At 34.3% G+C, this 17365-nt stretch overlaps 1 protein-coding gene across 1 annotated transcript in view; it reads left to right on the top strand.

Moving 5' to 3' along the window:
- Positions 1 to 17365, top strand: part of LOC134699862 (tyrosine-protein phosphatase non-receptor type 23-like) — a 34982-nt gene that overhangs the window by 13034 nt on the left and 4583 nt on the right. The window contains exons 16-28 of the mRNA XM_063561268.1: positions 93 to 244; positions 1115 to 1308; positions 3478 to 4688; positions 5318 to 7126; positions 9527 to 9575; positions 9952 to 10196; positions 10610 to 10981; positions 11372 to 11468; positions 11918 to 11982; positions 12558 to 12701; positions 13533 to 13714; positions 15737 to 15841; positions 17002 to 17201. Of these exons, the coding sequence (XP_063417338.1) occupies positions 93 to 244; positions 1115 to 1308; positions 3478 to 4688; positions 5318 to 7126; positions 9527 to 9575; positions 9952 to 10196; positions 10610 to 10981; positions 11372 to 11468; positions 11918 to 11982; positions 12558 to 12701; positions 13533 to 13714; positions 15737 to 15841; positions 17002 to 17201 (4825 nt within the window). The remainder of the gene's footprint in view (positions 1 to 92; positions 245 to 1114; positions 1309 to 3477; positions 4689 to 5317; positions 7127 to 9526; positions 9576 to 9951; positions 10197 to 10609; positions 10982 to 11371; positions 11469 to 11917; positions 11983 to 12557; positions 12702 to 13532; positions 13715 to 15736; positions 15842 to 17001; positions 17202 to 17365) is intronic.

The following is a 17365-nucleotide window of genomic DNA, read 5'->3' as shown; positions in this document are numbered from 1 at the left end:
TTAATTCATGAATTTGCCGGAGATAAAACACTGAAACTGATGATTATTTTGCGTTGTATATTTTTTCCATTTTTTTTTCTCCATATTTGAAGGTAATGTTCGAAGAACAACTTAAGAAACATGACAAACAGATAGGTTACATCCATCAGAACTTAGATGCCCAGGATAACATACTGAGAGCTTTGACTGATGTTAATGCTAGATATGCTACAACAAGGAGAGCCACTGCAGATACAATTACCAGGTATGACAATTTTGACATGTGATGTCCTTTTTGTTTATAGATAACATAAATAAATAATTACAATAGATGTATGTTTCATTATCATTCTTTATTCTGATTGGCTAACTGCACATCACATGTTATTTCTTTAAGCAATTGCATCACTCAATAAAACTTTTCGTTCATGATAACACGTGGTCCCACAATAAAGTGCACAGGTGAATTAAATAAATGAATTATAAAATTCATGTTTTTCATGATCATAGCTAAAAAATGTAATTATAAGTATTGAATGCTTCTTTTTGTAACTTGATAGGGTTGTAAAAGCGTTGAACGTGCACACATTTTTTGAATGAAGCGCTTCCGCACTTCATACAAAATGTACTTCGGTCAACCCTTTTACACCCCAATTAAGTTACAAAAAGAAGCATTCAATTCTTAAATATACATGCAGCAATTCTAATAAAGACAAAACTACGTGTACAATGTATTAGCTAGATTTGATGGTTATGCCTCCTCTGTGGCTGAGGGGGCATTACATTTTACCAGTGTCTATTCTGTATCTCTCAAAGTTGGTTTCCATTCCCTTATTTAGTTTGACTCAACCATTATATGAAACTTATACATTTTTATACTCTATGCTTATTATGGAAAAACACAGATTGAGTTTGAATTATTTAAATTGGTTAAAAACTCCATTTTATTTTAAGTCTGTAGATAATATTTTTGTGTATTGTACATAGTAAGAAAATGAGAGGACAAAATAAGGACATGAACACCACTAGAAAGTATTGTTAAAATTTGAAAGTGTTCTGTTTTATTTGTGAGTTTTTGTCCTTTTCCTTATACTTTTGTACCAAATTATAAAACAATAGCTATTAATTATTTCAGGAGAGAAGCCACTATAGAGGGACTAAAGAATTCATATGATGTTTATGAAGATTTATTAGCTAAGTCACAGAAAGGTTTGGAATTCTATAAGAAGCTTGAAACCAACATCAACAGGTTGCTAGAACGATGTAGAGGGATTTGTAAACAGCAATCAGAAGAAAGACAACAAGTTATAGACAGACTCAAACCTAAAGGTAAATAAATATGATGTTATACAGTAAAACCTGACAAAACCGAACCATTTCGGGACTTGAGATTTTGTTCGGTTTTGGGAGGTATTCGGTTTCATCAGGTTCACAATGCATAAAATGTGATAAGATTGGTCCTCAGAACAAGTTTGGATTAGAGAGTTTTCCAGTTTATTCATGGTTTGGTTTAATCAGTTTTCAATGTATAGTGAGGGATGGGATCTATGATTTTACCAAAAATATGATACAAAATTTAAAGTTCTGTCTGTAAGAAATAATACATTTTTTCATGCTTTGTATATAAGTATGTGCAGCATGTTTTTCATGGATATTTGATTGAAAAGGTTGAAAAAATCTGCCATACAAGTCAACAAAAAATTTAACTTCATGAAACATTTAATTTCGTGGTAAATGCACAAAAATTGTTGAATCAGAAAAAAATATTAATCTGCATGATATATGTCAAAACCCAGACATCCAGGGAGATTCAATGTTTGAGAAATCTTAAAACCATGTACTGTAAATTCAGAAATTATTGCGTGCATTTATTATTGCGATTTTGTCATTGTCGAGCCTTTGACTTTAGTCGAAAAAGCGAGACTAAGCGATCCTACTTTCTGTTGTTGGCGTTGTCGTCGTCGGCGGTGTCCACAAATATTCACTCTGTGGTTAAAGTTTTTGAAATTTTAATAACTTTCTTAAACTATACTGGATTTCTACCAAACTTGGACAGAAGCTTGTTTATGATCATAAGATAGTATCCAGAAGTAAATTTTGAAAAAATGAAATTCCATTTTTTCCGTATTTTACTTATAAATGGACTTAGTTTTTTCTGCGGGGAAACATTACATTCACTCTGTGGTTAAAGTTTTAAGAATTTTGATAACTTTCTTAAACTATCCTGGGTTTGTACAAAACTTGGACAGAAGCTTGCTTATGATCATAAGATAGTATCCAGAAGTAAATTTTGTGAAAAAATAAATCCATTTTTCCGTATTAACTTTTAAATGGACTTAGTTTTTCTGCGGGGAAACATTACATTCACTCTGTGGTTAAAGTATACTTTCTTAAACTATCCTGGGTTTGTACCAAACTTGGACAGTAGCTTAATAATGATCATAAGATAGTATCCAGAAGTAAATTTGGACTTAGATTTTCTTCCTGTTAACATTGCATACAGTCTGCAGTTAAAGTTTTCAAAACATTTATTAGATTCATTAACTATCCTAGATTTTTACCAAACTTGGACAGAAGCTTCTTACAATCAAAAGATAGTATCAAGAGGAATATTTTTATTGATTATTTTCCTCATTTTTGTTGAGCCTGTGATTTACAGCAATAGTAGGCGAGACACTGGGTTCCGTGGAACCCTTACAATTTTTTTTAGACTTAAATGCGATTTTTAATTTTAACGATTTTGAGAAAAATCCTGTTTAGTTCATATAAAACAATCCAAAATGAGAGTTTAAATTATTGCCTTTACAACTCTGACGCATTTTTCGCAATAATAAAAACCTCGCAATAATTTCTGAATTTACAGTAACTAGATTATGCTTGAATGCACTACATGTTTAGTTTATGAGGCAACTGTCTACCATTCTACTAGAAGATAAAGAAGTGAACAATTCGGCTCACAGTAGGACCTTCAACCAAGAGTAAAACTTGTATAGGGCTCTTGTTAAATATTCAAATGGAATGGAATGGAATGAGTAAACTTCATATTGTTTGTATAAAAATTTCTTCAAGATGAGCAGATATTATTGATATATAAAGTTCATGCAAGAATTAATTAGAAAATACTTTTCTCTGCATACATAAAGGTGTATTGAAATGTTTTATGTTTTCTGGTCTGTGGGTCCGTTCGTCCGTCCGTTCGTTCGTTTGCCGTCAGTTTGTCGGTCTGTCCCGCTTCAGGTTAAAGTTTTTGGTCAAGGTAGTTTTTGATGAAGTTGAAGTCCAATCAACTTGAAACTTAATATACATGTTCTCTTTGATAAGATCTTTCTAATTTTAATGCCAAATTAGAGTCTTTATCCCAATGTCACGGTCCACTGAACATAGAAAATGAAAGTGCGAGTGGGGCATTCGTGTACTGAGGACACATTCTTGTTAAACCCTAATATAAATCATCATGATTAGAGACAGTCTATTCAATAGTTATCATTATATTTTCAGAACCTTCTGTAAGACCAGTAACTCAGAAACCAGCAGATGCATCATCAATGCTCCAAGGTCCAGGCAGTGCCTTACCATATGGTCCTTCTAACTTTTCGAATAGTCCAGGTGGAGTCATGCCTGGTAGTCCATCTGGTCCAATTGGCCCAATGCCAGACTTGCATGCATCCCTGCCAGGTTTTGAAGGACCTAAATTAAAGGATTATCTCCCTTTTATGAAACCTAAAACATTTGGAAAAGGCAGAGTGGCAACTGGATCCCTGCCTAGTAGTTTAATTTCATCACCAGTTCATCTTCCTCCTGGTCCAGATAGTTTACCAGCTAGTCCATTACATGGCATGAGTGATGAAGATATTAGAAAACTGGGAATCACAGACCCAAAAGTTTTAGCTATGATAAGAGCTCATTCATTACCTCCTGTGACTGGGTCATCTCAGCAGCCATCAGGGGTTGGTGGGTACCAGCAGACACCAGGGGCTGGTGGGTACCAACAGCCACATGGGAATGGTGGATACCAGCAGCCTCCAGGGGGCCAAGGTTATCAGCATCCATCAGCAGGGGAAACTGGTCAAGCTGTAAATTATCCATCACCGTCACAATCTCCAAGTTTACAAGGCGGCATGACTGGTACAGTGAGATTTGATAGATCTACCAAACCATCTGGTTACACGCAAAATCTTGGACCTCAGGGTATGCCACAATCACAACAAAGAATGGTCCAACCAAATGTGCCACAGTCTGCAGCAGGATATAATATGGGCCAGCCACAATCAGGAATGCCACCAGGTATGCCACAGATGCAAGGTGGCTTTGGTCCAAATGCCAGTTACCCTTTAACTAATAATTTACCCCAGATGCCAGCTAATACATCAGTAGGACATCAGACCCCAGGCTCAAATCAATCATTTTCTAGTCAGGGTGCACCAAGCCAGTCTAACTACCAACAAGCACAAGGGCAAGCAGTTTCCAATCAGGGATATACCATGGGAAATATGGGACAGGTTCAGACAGGTCAACATGTACCTCAAACAAATGTGGTGTCTTCAACAGGACAGCAGGACCCAACTAGTGGTGCACCCCCACCAGGAGCACAATATGTTCCTTCACGACACCCAGCACAGTCTGGTATGGCTCCACCAGGGTATGGAAATGCATTGCAGGATAGAATGAATCAGATACCATCATCTGCACAACAAAATTATATGGCACAGGTATGTTTTTGATTTCCAAAAAATTAATTTAAACTGTCAATATATTACATTGAAAGGGACATCTATCTGTCAACTCTTCATTCTGTCCAATTTTATCCTCTTTTTTTTGGCATAGGAATAATTTTCATATGGCTAGAGAGGCATGGTAAACAATTTAAAAATACATTAATATCTTATAACTTTTGGTTATTGTTTTGGTTCAGTTATTAACTCTTTGTATGGAGGTTGAAATGTCCACTTTTTCATGCTCCATTTTCTTAGAATATGTTTTTTTAAACCTGAAAAAATATCGTTATTTTCTACAAAAGATTGAAAGTTCAAAAATATGTAAACAGCAGTTCTTGCAAGATATATATATATAAGTTGGTTAATATTATCTTATTTCATACTGATTTGACTCTGAAAACAAAAAGACATGACTTGTGTTAGTGTAATTATGTCATGCTAAAGGTTAAGCACAAAAGTACATGTAATAAGGGCAAATTCATATTGAAAATTTAGTCATTTACAACATATTAAAGGTATATACAACATGTACCTGCAACATATAAAAAAGGAAAATAAAAAAAAAAGGTTACTTGAGATAAATTTTGATAATTATCACATAAATATTTCTTGTACATTTTTAGACTAGTACAACAACATACAACCAACCCTCTGTACAGAGGTCATCACAAGGTGAAGTTCATTCAACACGTGGGATTTCACCAAATCCACAGAATCTTTCTGAACAGTCAAAGTATACGCCTCAACAAACAATGAACTCTCAGCCAAGTCAGAGTCAAGGGCAAATGTATCAGCAAGGTCAGATGGGTGAAGGTCAAAACCAGCAATCTCAAAACTATCAAGGTAGTTTCAGTCCTCAAAGTCAAGGTCAGTTACCACATCAACAGAGTCAACAACAGTGGTTACCAACAGCAGTTCCTGGAACTAATCAATATACCCAATCTGGACAGCAACCTCCTATTCAACAAGCCCAGGATCAAAGAGTTCAACAGCCAATTGCTAGTCAACCACAAACCCCTGGTCAGCCATCAGGACAGAGATTTCAACAGCCAAATGTTGGTCAACAGCAAACGTTTCAGACACCCCAAAGGTTTCCTCAAGCAAATATTAGTCAAGAACAACAGGGACAAAGATTTCAACAACCAAATGTGAGTCAACAACAAACTCAATATTATGGCCAGCAACCTGGTAATCAACAAGGTCAAGGTGGTCCTCAAAGTTCAGTGCAATATCCAAGTAATCAAGGGCAAAATATTCGTGTGACCTCTCAGACTCCATCCCCACAGACACAGGTTCAACAACCAAATGTAAGTCAACATCAAAATCAATATTATGGACAGCAACCATATAATCAACAAGGTCAAGGTGGTCCTCAAAGTTCAGTGCAATATCCACCAAATCAAGGTCAAAATACTCACTTGACCTCTCAGAATTCATCCCAACCAAGGCCGATTCAACAACCAAATGTAAGTCAACAGCAACCTCAATATTATGGACAGCAACCTGGTAATCAACAAGGTCAAGGTGGTCCACAACATTCAGCACAGTATCCACAAAATCAAGGGCAAAATACTCAATTAACTTCTCAGACAACGCATCAACAGTCAAAGATATCATCTTCTCAGCCATCCCAGTTCTCACAGGAGCAAAGAAATCCACAACAGTTTGGACAACAACCACCAAACCAACAACAAAGTACACCACAACAGTTTAGACAACAGGCTTTGCAACAACCATATAATGGATATGGTGGTCAGCATCAGAGCAGTCAGCAAACTTCAACATCTGGTAATGGGCCTGTACAGATGAGTCAGGCTGGTCAAGGTCAAATGTCATATATATCCAATCAATCTAGTCAAGGTTACTCAAAAGGTCAGCCAGTTCAAGGACAACAGACACAACAGCCATCATCAGGTCAAGGATTCGGTAGTCAACAGGGAAATCAGTTGTCAGGACAACAAGTTCCACAAACTGGACAACAAATACCAAGACAACCTGGACTACAATTACAGCATGGTACACAGCCACAAATCTCACAGACTTCATCAACTTTTATTGGATTTGGCCAACAGCCCCAGGTCCAACAATCAAGTTCATTGCCACAAGGCCCTCAACAAATGCAGGCAATTCCACCAGGAATGCCACAACAGGGTGGATATGTACAACAAGTGCAAAATATGACTACAATGGCAAATACGATGCCACAAAATAAAGGAGGCGTTCAGCAACAAGGTCAGTCCATGCCAACAGTGGCACAGTCTGGTCAACCACCTATTGGGAGTAGCCAACAACAAGGACAGACACAGGTGCCACAACAACGATATCAATCACCAGTGCCACCGCCTAGTAATGTACAGCCATCGGTATCCATGACTTCCCAGCACCATGGTTACCCTACAGTACAGCAACAGACAAATAATCAACAGATACAGGTATTTATATAAAGACATTTAAAATACATTATTGAAATCAAAGTTAAATATGCTGAGTTTGCTCTTTCAATGCATATTCATTATTATTCATGAGATACCAATTTTTAGTGGATTTTGTCAGTAAAGTTGAACCACAAATTTATAAAGTACAAATTTGCTATAGGATTGTGTACAAACTCTACAAAACCATGAAATCAAAGGAGTAGGTCCGGTAAGGACCGATTTTGGCCTCAAATTTCAGGTTCATCTGACAAAAGATTGTGACCACTTTTTAAACACTTTAGTGTCTATTTCATTTGAATCAATTAGTTTATGTGAAAGATTTGAACTGATTTAGTGATTAAAAACGATCCGATTCAAGGTCAACTATGAAAAGTCAACCAAATATGCCGAAAAATTACACTTTTTGGATGGTTTTTGTCAAAAATGAAAGTGGCCGCATCAGTGTTCATCCTCAAACTTTATATATGTTATGTATTATCATAAAATAAAACTTCCATTTCAATATTAAGGATTAACACGAATGCGGCCACTTTCGTTTTACACGAAAACCGTCTAAAATTTAACTAAAATGCTAGAATCTTGAAGAATTCAGTAATTTAGCATGACTTTAAGGTGCCAGTACCCGAGATATGTTCGTTGTATAGTAAACAATAGCCCATATTTATGTAGCAGAAGCACTCTACTCTAATAAATAACTAAAAGTTTACATTTTATCAATTTTGAAAAACTGCTATATTTTGAGGCCAAAAAGGGCTCTTACTGGACCTACTCCTTTACATGAAACATGTGAAAAGACTATTTTTATACGCCGTCAAAATTTTGACGGGACGTATTATGGTATACAAATGTCCGGTGTCTGTCTATCCGTCTGTCCGTCAGTCCGTCCGTCTGTATGTCTGTCCGGCGTAAACATGTCGCACCGTAACTTGAGAACGACTTATCCAAATTTCATGAAACTTAACATAGTTGTTTCTTATGATGGTCAAATGATCTGTATACTTTTTGCTGAAAATAAGATTAAAACTTTTTGAGTTACGGCACTTTGTAACTAAAACAGGGGTGTGTTTTATTTCACATGTCGCACTGTATCTCAAAAACGATTCTTGATTATGACTTAAAACTCTAAACACTTCTTAGTTATATTAATCTTAATATCTGTATACTTTTTGGTGATGATTCAAAATTTTAATTTTGAGTTATTGAGTATTTTGTAAAAAGGGGGGAGGTTTTTTTTACATGTCACACCATATCTCAAAAACGATTTATGATTATTGCTTAAAACTTTACACATGTCTTTGTTATATTAATCTGAAGATCTGTATACTTTTTGGTGATGATTCATAATTTCATTTTTGAGGTTTGGAGTATTTTGTTAAAGAGGGGGAGGTTTTTTTTACATGTTGTGCCGTATCTCAAAAACAATTTATGATTATTGCTTAAAACTTTACACACTTCTTTGTTATATTAATCTCAAGATCTGTATACTTTTTGGTGATGATTCAAAACTTTATTTTGGAGTTATTGAGTAGTTTGTTAAACGGGAGTTTTTTTTTATATATCGCGCCGTATCTCAAAAATAATTTATGATTATTGCTTAAAACTTTACACTCTTCTTTGTTATATTAATCTAAAGATCTGTATACTTTTTGGTTTTGATTCAAAATGTTATTTTAGTGATATTTAGTTTTTTGAAAAAAAAAAACAGGGTTGGGGGTTTCACATGTCCCGCCGTGTCTCAAAAACAATATATGGTTATTGCTTAAAACTTTCTCAGAAACTATTTATGATTATTGCATAAAACTTCCACACAAGATGTCGGGCGTATCATGCGCTCATGGCGCAGCTGTTTATTACAAAAATTAGTACCCACAAAAATAAATGAATCCACAGTAACATGTTATAAAGATAAGAGTATAGCAATAAACTTAAACATTGCAACACCAGATACAACCCACCAACATCAGAAATCCTAAAAAAATATACATTTACGAAAAATCTAACAGTAAGAAAGAACTACACATTGTCCATATAGCCTGTCTTGGTACAGGGACATTATTATTATAATATGGGAATTATACCAGGTTTATATATGAATAAACCCCAGCTTTCCGTGTCAAAAAAAGGTTTATGTCAATTATCATTTCCTAACACATAAAAAAAAAAATAGTGATCACGTAGCTTTTTTTCAAACTATCCAAGATTTATGCAAATTTTCAGATTTTGTAAGAGTGATACTTTGATACTTTGCTCTTTAGTGTGAATAAAACTAGATAGCTCTTTTGATATGCATTTTGAAAATATAAAACTGTTGAACTTATTGATTAAACAATATCTCTGGACTTTGTGAGTGATATTTACATGCAGCTGTTATATTAAAATCTATTTGATTTATTGTAGAGACCTCTATCTGGACAGTCACAAATGTCACAGCCATTACCTCAGAAAGGTGAGTGCAAGAAATAGACAATTTATCTGCAAAAGCTTCATAAGTGTTGCTTGATTAAAAAAAATAAAAATGCCACACAAGGTAGAAACTATAAACAGCAAAATATAGGTAAGTGAGTGATCCAGGCTTTTAACATGTTTTAGAGCCTATTGTTTTAATTTCAGTTGTAATATCTACTCATTCTAGTATTCAATTTTACAAAATATTGTTGTTTGTCAGCTTGTTTAAAAATGTTTAAAATGTTCTTGTAGTGTAGTACAAAAATGTTATAGTACTGATTTTGTACAAAAAAAGTATTCAATTAATACATAAATGTCATTAATTTTTTTTTGATAATCTTAATTTTATCATTGAAATGAATTCTCCTTTATCTTAGTTACACCACAGCCTAGTTATTCATCAACAGTACAGCAAATGAACCCACTATCTCCACCAGATATCCTACCACAACCTATCCTACCAAGCCCAATGAAACCAGTAACAGAGATCCAGTCATCCCTACATGAAGTTACTATGGAGTCAAAAACGCCATCTATACAAGATGTCACAGAACTAGAAACTACATCAAAGATGGAATTTCATACAAGAGCTAGAGAATCTCCAATAGTAAAAAGAAAACAGGTATATTGTGTGGAAACAGGAAATTTTGTCTAAGATTTATTTGTAAGAGGTGTACTACTATACCTTATACTATATGTAAAGCCATGAAGTGAAATGATAAAATAAACCAGTTTGTTTAGATAACAAGCACTTTATCTGTAGGTATACCTTGGAAATTTTCATATGCAGTTGGAAAAAAATTTGCACAAATTTATTCTACATCTATGAAAAGCAGCACTTTTTTTAAACCCATTCATTATATCAAATTATTAGTTCCTACACACATTGACAAAAATTGAGTGGGTTCATTTGTTTTATAATTAGAAAAAAATATCTTTATGATCTTAGTTTTCAGTTAAAATACTTTTTTCTGTAATTTGTCCATGATTGGTGTATGATTCAACATTGAAATGAATTTGAATATATCATTGTAGCCTGAAAAGTCACATTCCAGATCCAATTCTAACACCAGCCAATCAGAATTCAAGTTGCCTTCAAGGAAACATTCCTGTTCTTCGATTGGTTCATCTCTGGATGACATATTATCATCAAGTCCAGTAGACTCCACCCATGAACCACCTGATTCAGTTCTAACACCCAAGGTTCTAACAGCACAGGAAATAGCACAACAGAAAGAGGATGCTATTTTGAAAGGAACCCTGGGAAGACAGTTTTCTAAAGATCCTTATCCTGATTCATCTAAAATGGACAAGTTTGTTGCAGAGACTGAAAAATTGGCCAAGTTTGTTGAAAGTTTAGATAAAGCTACGTGTTCTGGACCCTCACATTTAGATATAGCTTGGAAGGTAATGATTTAACAGATATGGATGATATTTTAAACAGTTGTAGAACACTAAATGAACATGTCATTAAAGAATGTTATCCCTGTCCTACCTGTTAAAGGGGGAATAATAAAAGTTTCTTTCTTTTATATTGCAATCTGCTATAACTCAAACTTCTCTCCTAATGACAGGATTTGTTAGAGGAAAAGAAGTGGGTCTTTGGGGATTGTTTTTAAAAATTAAATTCTGAAGTGCAAATATTGTAAATCAAGTTCAGACTAACAGGATATAAAGAAAAGTATCAGTTAAATTATGAGTTTAATAATCAGTGTTGATATTCTTGAATATTCTTTTTATGATAAAGTAATGAAATAAGAAATTAATAAAACTATGAATATAAAATATATGTTTTAGGAGGTGATAGAAGACTATGATATCCATGGTAAGAAGAACTCAATGGCGATTGGTCGATGTTATCCAATGAAAAACAGAGATCAGGATGTTTTACCTTGTAAGTGTTCTAACTTTTTGAATGTATTTTACCCCAATTTCATGGTCCACTGAACATAAAAAATGATTGTGCGATTGGGGCATCTGTGTATTACAGACACATTCTTGTTTATTGTTTTATTATACCCTCTGAATATAGATTTTTGTTGAAACAAGTGCAGTAAACTTTTCAAGGCATTATTTGTAATGATTTATTAAGTCTTCAAAACACTATATAGAATTCAATAATAAATGTCTCTGAGATAAAAAAAAATAAATAAATAATCGATATGACCAAATCCACTTTTTGCAAAATTTGCAAAACAGTTATAATCATAGTTGGCATCATTCAATTAACATAAAATTTACAAAGACCTTTTAGCTACAATATTTTACATCAATCTTTCCTGTACTATTCAGTATAATGAAATGCTGTACAGAAGTTAATTTAGCATACAATATTTTCCCCAGATGATGTATCCAGAGTGTTACTGACGTCACATAAAGATGATTATATAAACGCTAGCTGGATAAATGTAAGTCATAGTCTTAAGAACTTGTTATATTCAAACTAAAAATGATAATATTTCTAAAAGAATAAAATATGCTTTAGATGAAATGAACATGAATTAGACAGCTAATGCCCAATTAAACAAGCTGAGTGGTTGGTATGGCGAAGGCAAAGGAAAGTAAAAAAGAATATTCCCAAACATACAGTTTAAACCCCTCTCTCTCAGGTCCAAGAGCAAAACTGACTAGGATGTTTGGGTTTAAGAAAAGAATATATTATTTTTATGCCCCACCTACGATAGTAGAGGGGCGTTATGTTTTCTGGTCTGTGCCTCTGTTCGTCCAGTCGTGGTCAAGGTAGTTTTTGATGAAGTTGAAGTCCAATCAACTTGAAACTTTGTACACATGTTCCCTATGATATGATCTTTCTAATTTTCAAATTCAAGTATTGACCCCAATTTCATAGTCTACTGAACATGTAAAATGATAGTGCGAGTGGGGCATCCGTGTACTATGGACACATTTTTGTTAGTTCATGTTTCATGATTGAATACTTTTATTTTCAGAATTCATACCCTGCCTAAAATTTGCTTATTTTCAGGATTTAGCAGAATCATGTCCCAAATTTATAGCCACGCAAGCTCCATTACACTCAACTATGTTTGACTTCTGGTTAATTGTATATGAACAAGGGTCAGAGGTTATTGTTATGCTGTCTAGTGAAACAGAAAATAAAGACACAAAGGTATGTTATTGATTGATTTATACTTTTTAAAGGAATATAATACAGTATTGACATTTATCAGAAAATACAAAAGCATATTTTTCCAATGGTTTATAAGCTGAAATAAGTAATTTCCTGATATTGATGTTTTACAAAGAAAAAACGACAAACATTTAACTTGTTTTCTAATTTCTTGCTTTAATTGTTTTAAAAGCATATTAAACATACAAGCTGCATTAAAAGACAGCTACCATATGCAAAATGAATATCATTACATCTGTTAACTTATATCAGGTTGAAAAGAATTTCTTTGCAAATTCTGTAAATGTTTTGAAATTGAGTAGATAACATATAAGAGCCCTTCAAAGATGACAAAAATTCATCTTTTATTTTGTATTTGAACATTCCAAAGTCAATCAATATAGAACACATGTTCATACTGAAGTCGATTTCTCTCTGACACTGCTCATAAGGGACCAACAAAATCTGTTATGGTATTTAACTTTGAATAAAAGACTACACACATGACAACCTGACAAGGCTATGGAAAAAAAATGAAAAATGACAAAAGTCTATAAAAAATACCATTTAAAGTAAAGACAGGGCAACAAAACCCCATTTAAGATCAGGAGTGATTTTGGGTGTTCAGGAGTATAAGGGAATATGTTGAAGAGACATAAACCTAAGAACACCAGAACTTAATCAAGAGGTGGTTGATAATTTGTAACACAATTTAATGGTGTTACATTTATATAAAGATGTTTTATAACTCACAATTGTCTTTCATTTAAGCAGCAGAAAATTGTTCTTTTCTGTGCAAGATAAAAAATCTTATGTATTGAATTGTTTTAGAAATTTCCTGAATATTGGCCACCAGAGAAAGGCAAATTAACCCACCATGGTCCTATCACATTAACACTACAGAGCTTAAAGGAGACACAACTGTGGACAGAGAGAATTATCTACCTTCAACACCAACAAACAAAGACTGGCAGAACTATAGTACATCTACAGTATAAAAACTGGCCTGTCAGGTAGGGACTATAGTACATCAACAGTATAAAAACTGGCCTGTCAGGTAGGGACTATAGTACATCTACAGTATAAAAACTGGCCTGTCAGGTAGGGACTATAGTACATCTACAGTATAAAAACTGGCCTGTCAGGTAGGGACTATAGTACATCTACAGTATAAAAACTGGCCTGTCAGGTAGGGACTATAGTACATCTACAGTATAAAAACTGGCCTGTCAGATAGGGACTATAGTACATCTACAGTATAAAAACTGGCCTGTCGGGTAAGGACTATAGTACATCTACAGTATAAAAACTGGCCTGTCAGGTAGGGACTATAGTACATTTACAGTATAAAAACTGGCCTGTCAGGTAGGGACTATAGTACATCTACAGTATAAAAACTGGCCTGTCAGGTAGGGACTATAGTACATCTACAGTATAAAAACTGGCCTGTCAGGTAGGGACTATAGTACATCTACAGTATAAAAACTGGCCTGTCAGGTAGGGACTATAGTACATCTACAGTATAAAAACTGGCCTGTCAGGTAGGGACTATAGTACATCTACAGTATAAAAACTGGCCTGTCAGGTAGGGACTATAGTACATCTACAGTATAAAAACTGGCCTGTCAGGTAGGGACTATAGTACATCTACAGTATAAAAACTGGCCTGTCAGGTAGGAACTATAGTACATCTACAGTATAAAAACTGGCCTGTCAGGTAGGGACTATAGTACATCTACAGTATAAAAACTGGCCTGTCAGGTAGGGACTATAGTACATCTACAGTATAAAAACTGGCCTGTCAGGTAGGGACTATAGTACATCTACAGTATAAAAACTGGCCTGTCAGGTAAGGACTATAGTACATCTACAGTATAAAAACTGGCCTGTCAGATAGGGACTATAGTACATCTACAGTATAAAAACTGGCCTGTCAGGTAGGGACTATAGTACATCTACAGTATAAAAACTGGCCTGTCAGGTAGGAACTATAGTACATCTACAGTATAAAAACTGGCCTGTCAGGTAGGGACTATAGTACATCTACAGTATAAAAACTGGCCTGTCAGGTAGGAACTATAGTACATCTACAGTATAAAAACTGGCCTGTCAGGTAGGGACTATAGTACATCTACAGTATAAAAACTGGCCTGTCAGGTAGGGACTATAGTACATCTACAGTATAAAAACTGGTCTGTCAGGTAGGGACTATAGTACATCTACAGTATAAAAACTGGTCTGTCAGGTAGGTCTTAGTACATCAACAGTATAAAAACTGGCCTGTCAGGTAGGCAAATGTAATATCTAGAGTATAAAAAATGGCCTGTCAGGTAGGGACTATAGTACATCTACAGTATAAAAACTGGCCTGTCAGGTAGGGACTAGAGTACATCTACAGTATAAAAACTGGTCTGTCAGGTAGGGACTATAGTACATCTACAGTATAAAAACTGGCCTGTCAGGTCAGGACTAGGTACATCTAGAGTATAAAAAACTGGCCTGTCAGGTAAGCAAATATGATATCTACAGTATACAAATGTGATATCTACAGTATACCAATGACAAATGTGATATCTACAGTATACTGGCCTATCAGTGGCTTTCAATGATCATGTTTCATGTACACTACACTAACTATTCTCTCAACTTTGAATATATGTTTCATTGTGTATGTTACATTTACAATACAGTATCTGACCATGCAGATGTGAATCTGTTACATGATCATGTACACAAACTAGTATTACAGGTGGGGATGTGTTAACATCTTCAATACACAAACTGACCTTCCAAAAAGATGTAGGGATATGTTACATGCACACTACAAAAACTAGCCTTACAAGTTTGGCTGTGCGGATATTTACAGTCTGTTTGCAATTTCTTCTGCACATTTTTGCATTGAAATTAAAATTATCAATTGTGTAAGGACCATGTAGACTATAGAAGTTATAACAACTGAATTTAATTATAGGTTTATTGTGGTTTGTAATTCGAAGGCTTTTAAAAAACTATTTCATTTCCTTTTTTAATTACAGTGGGTTTCCAGAGAAGGTCCCTAGTGTGTTACAGTTCATCAATGAAGTCCATAACTTCTACAGACAGCAGAGAAGTTTACAAAAACCTGTCATGGTTCACTGCAGGTATAGAAATAAAAATAGAATACTAAACCCTGTCGTGGCTCACTGCAGATATAGAAATAAAAAAAATAATTATTTACTAATCATTGAAGCATAAGGGTTAGAAATTTCATACAATTACTTCATTATTAATTTTATGCCCCACCTACGATAGTAGAGGGGCATTATGTTTTTCTGGTCTGTGTGTCCATTTGTCTGTCTATTAGTTCGTCCGTCTGTTCGTTTGTCTGTCTGTCCCGCTTCAGGTTAAAGTTTTTGGTCAAGGTAGTTTTTGATGAAGTTGAAGTCCAATCAACTTGAAACTTAGTATGCATGTTCCCTTTGATAAGATCATTCTAATTTTAATGCCAAATTAGAGAATTTATTCCAATTTCACGGTCCACTAAACATAGAAAATGATAGTGCGAGTGGGGCATCCGTGTACTGTGGACACATTCTTGTTTCAGCAATAAAATAATCAGTCAAATACTGCATACAGGTATTAGAATAAGGAAAAGTCAGTGTATGCACATGTTTTCTGTATAATGATCTCGTCTATAAATAAAGCTTTTAAACTTGGACTTTGAACTTGAACCTGAGACAAAAAATGTTTTATAGGGGGAGATTATCATTTTATATAAGGATTACTTGCCTTTGTAATATATCTTAATATAACATTTCAAAATCTTATGTCTTCAGGTTACATATCCTGTCCTTTGCTTGTTACCAAGTCACATTCAGTTGTCTCTTTCAAAATATTAACTGTCTTGTAGCAATTAAAAAAAATCAGAAAACTTTATAATAACCTGTACTTTGCTTGTTACCATTGATGAAATCAAGGTGATTTTATGAATTTTTCGGCAGTCAATATAAATCTTTTACACTGACTGCAGCAATCACAGATTTGACAAAGGACTCAATAATACTTTATAATAATTAGATAATGCTAGAATGAATTATTGCCATTTATCAATAATGAACAAATATGAGAGTTTTATAATTACTCTTGCAAACAAAAGTGCACACTGGTCCAATTTTATGTTATCAGAATGCTAGTTATTATTTAAATACTCACCAAGTCACATTATTCACTTTTGATTAAAAAAAAAAACCACACATAGTTTCTGAATTTACAGTAACTTTTATGAATTGTATACACTGAATATTAATATTTACAATTTCAGTAATGGTATAGGTAGAACTGGTACCTTTTTAATGATTTATACTGGAATGCAAGAGATAGATCATGGTAATGGTATCATCAACGTACAAGCAGTTGGTAAAAAGATGTTACAACAACGTAGATATGTCATCAGAGAGAAAAGTCAACTCAAATTCTGTTACGGAGCTATCTTGTACCATGCACAGGATATATTGGCAAAACGTGAGTTGGAAATTTTAGAAAACATGTTTCAGCCTTTTGATTTAGGGTGTTTAATAGCCATACCAAACTAGTTCTAATCATAAACTTAACTCTTAACCCATACCTCACTTAGACCAATCTCTAGCCTAAGCCCTAGCTGTAAATTTACAATGAAGAATCCATTT

This window comes from Mytilus trossulus, unplaced genomic scaffold (assembly GCF_036588685.1).
Source record: "Mytilus trossulus isolate FHL-02 unplaced genomic scaffold, PNRI_Mtr1.1.1.hap1 h1tg000085l___fragment_1__unscaffolded, whole genome shotgun sequence".
Taxonomy (NCBI): domain Eukaryota; kingdom Metazoa; phylum Mollusca; class Bivalvia; order Mytilida; family Mytilidae; genus Mytilus; species Mytilus trossulus.
The sequence above is the reverse complement of the archived record's forward strand: the minus strand, read 5'-3'. Positions and strand labels throughout refer to the sequence as shown.